The following is an 11,684-nucleotide window of genomic DNA, read 5'->3' as shown; positions in this document are numbered from 1 at the left end:
CCTCCATTGGAGATAAGTTCATCTATAAATGCACCCAAGGAAGTAGTTTTACAACAAATTCTTAAAAGGTAAGTTTATAAGTTGGTTAAACTTATTCATTACTAGCATTCAAGGTGTCAAAATGAGCTCAAATATAGGTTGGGTTCAAGATAATTTGAATGAGTTCAATCTCAACTCATTCAAGCCTTAATTCATTTTTAAAGAATCTTGAATTGAGCTTGATTTAATCCCTTATTTCAACCTGATAGACTCTTTATTTGCGTTAGTGTAATGCATGTTTTCATATTGAAGGTATGAATTACTATCTATTTTATATCTTCTAGGATTTAAATATCCATTTGCAACTTATTTTTGTTGTTTTCTTGAGTTGAAATTAGTGGTTATAAAAGTTAAATAACAGTATGTTAAAATTATTGAGATTAAACAGGTCAAATTGGATGGGTCATGACCCAACTCGATTTTTAGTCCATTTGAGCTCAACTCGTTTCAACCCAATGTAAATCTAGGCGGATCACGATCCAAGCTGATTTTTATTTCAACCTAATTTAATATCTTCAATCTCTACTTTGCTCATTTGACACCGGTACTATCATCTTTTGGCTTATATTCGCGTTTGGTAAACACTTGTGTGCTTATGAACAAAAGTCTAAGGTTGGTTATTACTAACATGTTTTTTAGCTTATAAAAATATTTTTAGTTTGATCAAAATACTTACAAAAAAAAGTAACTATAATTTTCAATATATTAACGTTTGAATAGAAAATAGTCTGACAAAGGAAGGTGCAATAATAATGACACCATTGTTGATGTGATTCACATGGCTCTACAAGTTTTATGAGACGACAAAATTAGATCATAGGACCACAAAACCATAAAAGTGAGCACACTTTTCATCTTCCAAAAGTGAATGATTGAATTTGTGTGTTGTATTTTTCTTGGCAACTTCTCTAGTGAGTATTACTTTTTGTTTCATGGCTAGCACCAACCTTTGTTGTCTCTGCAAACACATTATTATTCTTTGTTACAACCTTTTAAGTCCTATGATTCAATTCATCTGAAAATCTTTGGAGGATTAGTTATGCTATCTTATTGTTTTAATCTCGAACTATATATACATGTACAATAATAAAAATGTATACATATTATTCAATTAGATATCTAGAATCGTTATTTCAAGAGAATGAAATAGTAAAATGAAGATGTTACTCGTAGAATCAAAATCGGATTGTTGAAATGGAGAAGTGCTATCGAGGTGACAAGGATACTGACCAAAGTGAAAGTAGACCAGCCATGTTTTATATGGTAGTTAATGTTGAGTTTGCGGATGCTAAAACTAATGTGCGGTAGAATAAACTAGAAATGACCACATTCGCTAGAAAGTGCATGTAGCATACGTTGATGATAAAATGCAAGAAGGTCGATTAGGTTGAAAAGGTTTGGACATATTCTGTGTGGGCCTATATATAATCGCTTTGGTTCGTAGGTGTGGAACTATATATGGTAAGTGAAGGGGTTAAAAGAGGACGAGGTAGATTTAAAATTACATCAGAGGAAATGAACTTAAAAGACCTTCAAATGCTTGGTATTAATACCGACTTGGTTAAGAATATGGCATAATTGAAGAAAAAGATACATATAAGTGATAGCTACTAGTTGAGGATATGATTTGGACTCAAACGAAACTTTTTAAAAAAATTATTATTATTATCCTTTTAGTATATGTATTTTAAACTTAGTATTTTTTTCAATTTTGTTTTATTAATTATGATATTGATATGATATGAGTTTGAATTTTAAAAAAATGAAGATTCATATAGCCGATTTTAACTTAGAACTAAGTCATAATTATCGTTGTTTCTATTTGCTCATTTGAATTTATTAATTCTAAATCTTGAATTCAACTTTTAAGTAGTGGTGGATTAAATTTTTTTCATTTTTTTTTCCTGAGTATTTGGTGAACTTGCAAGTAGATATTTGGGTATTGGAGGGGGGTGGGGGGAGAGGGGGGCCTGGTAGACTCTGCATGTACTCCCAATAATTTGAAATGTAATTAGTGTTATTTTTTAGCTATCATTAAGAGTTGTGAGATGATGACAAGACACTAAATTAAAGAAACAACGCGTTTGGTTTTTGCTGTGATGATTATGGAAAATTTGCAGCTACACTTTTTAATTGCCAGTAAGTAGTTGGTGAGCCGTTGCTTTTTTTATCACCTTATCATCCAAACATGTTTTTCTATTTTGTATGTTCAACATCAACCCTACGTAACTGGTAAAGTTATTGTCACGTGATTAAAAGGTTATGAGTTCAAGCTGTGAAAACCATCTCTTATAGAAATACATAATAAGTTTGCATAAAATAGTTTCTTGTAGTCTGATTCTTATGATAGCGAAAGTTTTAGTGCACTGGCCTATGGCCCCATGCCCTTTTTTAACATTCACCATGACTTGGAACAAGAACAACCACAATATTAAATTGAAAAAAATTCATCATAATTAGATTTTAGATATTTGGAGTGTCAGGTTCATGGATTTTTAATGAAAAAAATAATCAAATTCAAGCATGTGTTACAAAAAATTAAAAATGCTTTCCACAAAGTTTTCAGTGTCAGTGAGATTTTGTATGTCTCTTTTGTTTGCACATCTAAGCAATGGATACCAATATGGTCCATGGCACTTGGAGCTTAGGTAATTGAGAGCTACTTGAGAGCTGGCTAGGGGGCCATGTTCACTGGTCCCGCTCTTTTAAAATCCAGTTATCAACATATAAAATTATCGTTCTAAAAATTAGAACACGTAAAATCGAAATTCAATCAAATTTAAATTTATCGTAATTTCATTTATGTTTTTTTTGTGTGTGTGATTGGAAATCGGAATAGATTAATGTATGTTCTTTTATTTATTTTTTTGTTGGTTGGAATTGGTTCATTTTTGTTACATCGTCTTCATTGTATATAATTTAAGTAAGAGCAACAATATTATTCAAATAAAATGAATTAATTAATAATGTATGACATACTAAAAGAGTTGGCGTATGATGAAATTATTGTTTGTAAAGTTAAGTATCTTGATAAATTAATGATGTTAGATAAATGTAACAATAAAGTTCAAATCCTTATACTCTTCAGAAATATCATTTACACCAAACTATAATTTCTTAAAGGGCTCATGATTTATTATGCAAGCAATGAGCCTACCACTTTCTATTTATTAATTTCTTATTTTCCCTCTTTTCTACTTCCAAGATACATCACTCGTATGTTCCTTACTCATTTTAATACATATGACATGCAAAAATTAAACTATTTTAACAAGAGCGACTCAACGAAATTAATTATTTAAAATTAAATCTATATTATTTAAACTTCTTTTACCTCAATTTATGGGATGTCTTTTTGTTTTAATAGTCTGCTCCCAAAAAAAGTTACTTTTTTCACAATTAGAATAACTTGATTTTAAATTATTATTTTTGTGCTTAATAATAAATGATTTATAATCCTACAAATATTTAAATTTTGAAAGGTAACAAGTTTTAGAAAATACTAACTAAACTATATATCAAATCAAATATATAATATAAATTAGACTGACTGAACGTATTAAACGACTGACATATGTGAGATGAAATAAATGTGTGTCCCCAAAAATTAATCTATTTTGACAAGAGCAACCTAGTGATATTGATTGCTTAAAATCAAATTCGTAAATTATTCAAGTTTTCTTTATCTCAATTTATGCGAACATTTTAATTTTAGTCTGCTACAGAAAATGCTACCTTTTCATAACTAAAATAAGTTTACTAACAAATATTTAAAAAGACCAGAATGGTTTTTAGAAACAATAATTAAATTTTATATCTAAATCAAATAATATAACGTAAAGTATTATACGGATATATGTGAGATGAAATAAATGTGTGTCCCCAAAAATACTGGAAACTGAAGCATTACTATTGTGACATTATCTGACTTCCGTAGACTTAATGAGTCAACGCTGTCGCAAGCCTCTTTTTCAAACTTAATAATGCAATAAATTAACTTTGATGCCACAATTATTTTTCAATAAATAATTGTAACAAAAAAAGAAAATGAGGAAATTCTCCTCTTTAAAATAAGTGAGTGAACTTATGATTGATTTTAATTAAAAATAAAATTGACTGCAAAAATATACTCTGACCAAAACGCCAAATAGGCAAATACCAAAAAAGCTAAAATGGCTATTTGGGTTATTCATCTTTTTCCTACTCACAGCTCCTACCTGACTTTCAGAGATATAGTAGTATTATTTTGTTTTTCTCCATTTTAATAATTAAAATTTTACATAAATCTCCTAGTGGTAAGAGCTAATTACATTATATTTAATTACAAAAATCTCTTAAATTTGATGGAATCCGGATACATCTCAAAACGTTATGATACATCGCATCGCGATTTCGGACACATCCTTCAACATCTCGATACATCGCGTTTCAATTTGGATTACATCACTCAACGTCTCGATACATCCTGTACGTTCTGATGTATCCGAGAATAGGAATTTTTGTAAATTTTTTCAAATGATAGAAAATTTTTAAAAATATAATAAAATAACTTGTGTATTTAAATTATTATTTTCTTAATTTATTTATCTGATTCAAACTTAACACGTAATTTATAAAAACAAATAAGAATTCAAATCATATGATCTTAAATTAAAATATACTAAAATATTATGTAATCTTACCATCTTATACATGCTACATAAAAAGTTAGATTTATAAGTTACTAAAAAAATGTAAATCAAACTAAAATAAATAAATAACACAAATAAATTGATATGAAAGAAATAGTTTTTGTTCTATATTCTAAACATAGTTTAATTAATTTAGATTTGTGCTAAAACCCACTATGGGTACTTTCATATTACTTCAAAATGAGAACTTGTAAATTGAAGTGTTTAATTTTTATGCACCGAGTGATATTATGTTTGCATTATTCCCGCAACATTAATAAAGTTGAATGTCCTATCAAAAAAATTGTCTATAAAATTATTTGCACAATCAACATATATAATTTGAATCTTAAAATTAATTAGATGGATTGACCCTTAATTTAAAATGTCATACTTTTTTATTTAAAATAATTGATGACAACTTTGTGTATTTATTTTAATGAAATTATTTCATATTCACACAAATGTCTATGATAAGTTTATATTACAATTTATTTTTCTTCCAAAAAATTATGTTCAATTAAATACTATTACGTATAGTGAAATGAAGAGAGTAAATTTTAAATAAATAAATACTTTAAAAATAATATATTCTACTAAATATAAAGAATAAAAAAATCACTTATTTTCAATAAAAAGTATTTTCCATCATACCAAATGTCAGAAAAAATAATAGAAAATATGTTTAAAGAAGAAGATGACTTTGAGACGTGTAATCACTTTTTTTTAAAGAGATATTGCTCATATACATATTAGGGTAAATACAAGCGATTCTCTTCAGAATACAACAAATTAAAGCCCTTGAATATATATGCAATTTTTCCTAGGCTACTTCTAGAGAGTTTTTATATTTATAGAACTTAAGATATGACTCTTCGTAAGAGTCATTAAATAAATAACTTTTCATAACAATCATATTCCTTCCTAAATAAATAATTTTTTATAATAATCATATTTTATTACGAGCTCTGTTCAAGAAATCTATATTACAAAATATCCAAACACCACTAGTCTTGTGTGGAGGATAAATGGTCATTAATTTCAGTAACTTACACAACCAATCTCTGAGCAAAGCAGACTCACAACTGCCGCTACTTATTATTCTCACTTCTTTCTTTCTCCCTACTCCCTGCTAAAAACACAAATATATACCTTTTCTCGTTTTATATTACTTGATCTTTGTTGATTTGAAATATTCTTTTAAAAAAAGAATTAAAAATATATTTTACAAAATTAATCTTCTTAATAATAATTTAAAATTTCAGATTTAATTAATACCAATTTATAGAGTTATTTAATATTAAAAATAAAATTAAAAAATTCACTTGATTTGCTAAAACTAAGAAGCAAAATGAATTATCTATTTCTAGTATAAATATCATCATACCTCACACAATTGATATACTTTTATCATTGAAATGGAGCGAGTACTTCATCCGTCTTAAATTATATATGTTGTATTTATCTTTTATGCTTTTATTAAAACAAAATATATTAATTAAAATAAGTTTTTTTATTTTTCATATATATAACTATTTTAAATACTTTTATTAAAAAATAACTAAAATTTATTAAATAATACTCAAATAATTTGGTATAACTATTTTAAAAGATTACTATACATAATTCGATGCAGTAGTATGAAAAAAGAGAGATAGAGAGAATGCAATTATTGTAGCGTAAGAAAACGAATGGTGGCATTATTGATAAAGAAAATGAATGCGTTTACCTTATTGAGTTTAACTCATTTGAGTTTGTAATTAATGACCAAGTGTTTTGAGCACTTCTGAATGGCCCTCTCTATTCCAACACTTCCAAATTAAATATCCTGAGGTCACACTCTTTTATCCCCTACCCCACCACCATGGCCAGCAGAGTATTTATTTAAACTATATATTTTTATTATACCACAACAACAAATTACATTTCTTCCCAAAATATATTAAGATCAATTATATGAATTCAGTCATTATATTCTTTTTAATTAAGTTACCTCATATTATTATCAATCAAATAAAAATAAGTGTGTTGGATATAAAGGAATTTTTTTCTATTTCATTTTAAAATTGTGTCAATCAAACATTATCATATATACAACAAGATAAATTGAGACAAAGGGGATAAAATTTCTTACACTTAAGAAAAATATTTAAGGACATATATTTAAGTACTTTAAAAAAATTCAATAATTCACATGATATGGAAAGAGTGAATATCTAATAAAAGTGATAAAATTAGCTCATAAGATGATAAGAATATGACTGCGTCCTCCCGACCAAATTTGTGCAGGTTAATGATTCGGTCATTTATTAATTCGAGTCATTTTAATCTGCTTAATTCAAGTCATCTAAATGCCGATTATTGTAGGCTAAATAGATAGTACTTGTTAATCCATGAAAATCTTGTCAAAATATTTCTTTCAATTTTTTTCTTCAATATTACATACATTCATAATAACAATTTTACAAAATACTTATCACTTTTTGATAATTAAACAAACAAAGAACTTAGAATGTAGCAGTATGATGTGGACACGTTGCTATGATTCAAAATTTAGCTCTTATTTAGTTATAGATTTGTAGTTGAAAGTTGTGTTCCACATACATTTTTGGGGAGGAGGGGGTTGAAATTTTGCTAGTGAAAGCGCCGATTTTTTAGAATTTAAAATATTGAAAAGTTGATCAAATTTTATGATCGAATAAATATTTAAAGATAAATTTTTAAAACTTAAATACTAACCTAATATATTCATTTCAAGTAGTTTTAAATGGAGTCACAAACCTACATGTTTATTAATTTTAATATATTTTGAATGAATTAAATTCATCTATTTGACACTTGTGCTTTGAATTGAATTAGATAGAGGAGCAATTGGGTGAACAAAGCCGCCTCACATCAGTGGCTACTTATTATTTTATCTTTCCCTAGCTAACAAACACAATCATATACAAACACTCTGTACACAGAGAAGACAATTATTGTAGCCTAAGGAGAAACAAAGATGCCATTATCCATACACAATATTAATGCTCTTTCCGTATTTTCTCCGTTTTATATTACTTGTCTACTTTTCTTTTTACATGTTACTTAAAAAAAATATAAATAAAAAATGTATTTTTACTATCTATCTCATGTTAGTTGTTTCAAATTACTTGTCAATTTACAAAATTAAGATAGACGGAGAAAATAGTATTGATGGCTGAGTGTTCCTGAATTGCTCTAGCTATTTAGTTGTTGTATCTTTGAGTTGTAATGAATGGCTCTCTTTTCATCTCTCACTCCTCCAAGTGTTTTGCCTACTTCTTTACACACGATGGAAATAATTTAAATTTCTTTTTTTAATAACATTAATTTATATACTAATCTCCATGTGACATTGTATTGAATCTTAAGCCAATATAAGTTTAAATTAAATACTTATATTCATTCAGCAAGAAAAGCAGCAAATTCCTCATTGCCCGACATGTCTCTTAAAAGCCATTATAAAACTTCACACATAAACTCCTCTTTTTTATTATTGAACTCAAAAAGATAGGGCAAAAAATGCTCTTTCTTTAAAAAATATTTACAACTATACATACATATAAGTCCTATAAAGCAACACCTATTAAAACTCTTCACTGAATGCTGAACCGTAAAGTCTTTAGCTGCAGCTTTTTCCACTACATAAAATCTTCTTCTACTTAAAGCTGACAGATTTCCTCTCCCATTCCTCCCAAATCCCAACTACAAAATATTCCAAACTTTTTTTTTTCTTCATTTTCAAAATTCCACCAATCCTTTTCCATTTCCCACTCTATTTATCCACAGGTTATTTGGCTATCAAAGTGAGGAAAAAAAAATTAAGAAAAATGTTGGACTATGAATGGGAAAATCAATCTGCTTTTATGTTTACAAGTGATCAAAACACTCAAGAAGAAAATGACCAAAATAACAATCAATTTTTGGATCCTCAAGCGCATTTTCCTCATATAACAAATTACCAACACCAGCAGCAGCAACAACAACAACAATTACAGAATCCGCAATTTCCCCAATTTCAAGCAACTCCAAATAACACTCATTTAATTAGCTCCATGTACGATCCACGCGCTTATGGCGTTTCGTACACGCAAACACACGAAACATCCATGCTTTCTCTACAACCAACTGGTGGATTTATGGTAGTGCCGAAGAGCGAACCGCAATTTGGAGGCGGAATTCATGATTTTTCAAGTAGTAGTAGTCGGATTGGGTTGAATTTGGGCGGGAGAACGTATTTTGCTTCGTCATCGGAAGATGATTTTGTGAATCGGCTCTACCGGCGGACTCGCGAGGTTGATTCCGGTTCAGTGAACTCGCCCAAGTGTCAAGCTGAAGGTTGCAATGCCGATCTCACTCATGCAAAGCACTACCACCGACGGCACAAAGTGTGTGAGTTTCACTCTAAAGCCGCCACCGTTATCGCCGCCGGTTTGACTCAGCGATTCTGCCAACAATGCAGCAGGTTATGTTAATAGTACTTAATTATTCTTAAATACGGGTGTTTATTCACCAAATCAGGTTAATTAATTTCATCTCAAATAATTATAAATTTCAAACTAGTTTAGAAAAAGGAATCATAATCAATAACATAGACAGAATTTACACGAGATTTAACAAATGAACCTCTTTCAGTACTCTAGCTATCGTGCCAGTAATACGATTTTACATCTCTTAATCTAAAAAGATGTCGATTTTGAACTTAGTCAAGTAGATATTTTCGTTGAATTTGTATGAAAGAAACGCGATAAAATGTATAATACGTACTTCATAGTAATTAACATGCACTTAATGATAAATTAATGTGTATTAGCATTTGTTACGTTTGATACTAAGGTCATCAGGTGCAAATAAGATAGGAAATATAAAATGACGGAAAAGCCCTTGGATGTGTTAACGAGGTAATGATTGGGGAGTAGAAAAGTGGTACGTCGATCCCGAGGGCAATTGTGTCCGTAAATTTATGTCCCCCAATGAGTTTGCTATTCCCCGTTTTAGTTTGTTACGTACTGGTTTGCTTTTGCTGCTTATAGTAAACACAGCTTTTTTTGTTTTTTCTATTTTGGCTTAATCATTAAAAAGAATCATACGGGGAGTATCAGCTTTTAATCAACACAGAAAAGAAAAAAAAAGTACTTTTAGCAGTATAGATATATACTGTATTTCTTTTAAAGAGTTAATTTACGTGTTAAGTTATACAAAAATTTCAGTAAATCAAAGCATTGGTTTTTTGTTTTCATAACAAGAAAATCACTCATGTACCAAAACATTGAATTAACTATGAAATTTGTCAATAATCTTCAACTAATTTGTAGAAAAATAGCTCCTGGCTAATTGATTTTTTTAATAATAAATGCTATGCTTTTTTTATATATATACAATTTTATCTGTCACTAATTCATTATTTTCTAATAGTTTACTAGAAAATTACATAAATGACAGTTGGAGAAGAAACACCACAAGAATCTACATACATAATTTTCCTCATGTAATTGGCCGTTAATTTTAACTAGTATTTAAATGACTTAATATGCACAAAGAAATATTTATAGAATTTGTCATTAAACTAAAAGGACAATTTGTGTCATTTCCTAATGTTTTTTTAGATATGAGTTATTTCGTGAAAAATAGGCAAAACATGAGTGATTTTATTGTTATAAGTAATTAACTCATTTTTAAATTCAATTATTTCATGAAAAAAAACATAAATCTGATCGTAATTATTTTGATAAAAAAGCAGGTTTCATGTTCTGTCGGAATTTGATAACGGGAAAAGAAGTTGCCGGAAACGGTTAGCAGATCACAACCGGAGAAGGAGGAAGAATATTCAGCAAGAAAATAATAAAAAGCAGTCTCAACCTTCATCAAGTAACTTTATTATCTTTTCTTTGTTTTGATATATATCCACGTATTAGAGTCTGACTAATTCTGAATTCGATTTTATATGTTCTTTGTTTTGATGTATATTAGAGTTTGACTAAATGAATTTTCGTCTTTATTTTTATTTTTTGGTGTAGAGTCTCGAGCTGAATCAGGAGCACAATCATCAACAGTGACAGTGGCTATATCACCACCAAGAATTCCAGTGGATGGTTTTAGGCAAAGAACATACCAGCAAGTTACAACAACAACTTCTTCACCAATCTACTTCTCCAATGGGTGACTAAAATATTTTTATTTTTAATAATTAATTATTATGATTATTATTTCAAACTTATGCTTTAATTGCCACAACAATCTAGTATATCTTAGTACTAATTACAATATAGGAAAGTTAATTTAGATATGAAATTATGATTAATGATGTAATGGAGAGGATTAGGTTTATGCTAGCTTGTGTGCTCCACCTTATGCATGAAATTATTACTTCATCTTTTCAATTTATTTGTCTTTGTTTTCTTTTCTAGGCAGTTTTTTTTAAAAAAATATCTTTCTTTTTTTGACAATTTCTTAATTTCAACTTTCTATGTGGCATGTTTGAGACCACAAAATTTTAGAGCATTTTTATACGTTCTATATATCTTCAATTTAGGTTCGCAAGATTCAAAAATCTTCCATCCAAAATCACAAAAAAAACAAATTGAAAATTCGTATGCATGCATGTACGTAGACACTGATTAATGTTGAATTGAGAAAGTTTGGATAAATTTTCCAAATTTCTCCTCACTCTTTAATTTGCATTTTGGCCTAATCCGATCCCAATTTGTAGTACGTACATAGTTGAATATTATGGGTTAAAGAAATTAAAAACAAAAAACAGAAAACAGAAAGTGGTTTCTGTTTTGTTATATAGTTATAGGATTTAATAATTAAGTTAATTACCTAACACTCTAACAAATGTTTTATACCAATCAGAGTAATTTAACATGTATAGCTTGAAATTTACTACATTTACTTTGGATTAATAGTAATCAACACTCTAATATATTAGATGTGAAATTTACCGAATTACAT

The 11,684-nt window shown here is 28.5% G+C and overlaps 1 protein-coding gene across 1 annotated transcript; it reads left to right on the top strand.

The window, feature by feature from the left end:
- The first annotated feature begins 8,169 nt into the window (after positions 1-8,169).
- Positions 8,170-11,052, top strand: LOC102583729 (squamosa promoter-binding-like protein 8). The gene is made up of 3 exons (XM_006347941.2): positions 8,170-9,195; positions 10,471-10,598; positions 10,748-11,052. The coding sequence occupies exons 1-3, from the start codon at positions 8,561-8,563 to the stop codon at positions 10,891-10,893; spliced, it is 909 nt and encodes a 302-aa protein (XP_006348003.1). The 5' UTR covers positions 8,170-8,560; the 3' UTR covers positions 10,894-11,052.
- Positions 11,053-11,684: the final 632 nt, after the last annotated feature.

Source organism: Solanum tuberosum, unplaced genomic scaffold (genome assembly GCF_000226075.1).
Source record: "Solanum tuberosum cultivar DM 1-3 516 R44 unplaced genomic scaffold, SolTub_3.0 scf00095, whole genome shotgun sequence".
NCBI lineage: Eukaryota > Viridiplantae > Streptophyta > Magnoliopsida > Solanales > Solanaceae > Solanum > Solanum tuberosum.
The sequence above is the reverse complement of the archived record's forward strand: the minus strand, read 5'-3'. Positions and strand labels throughout refer to the sequence as shown.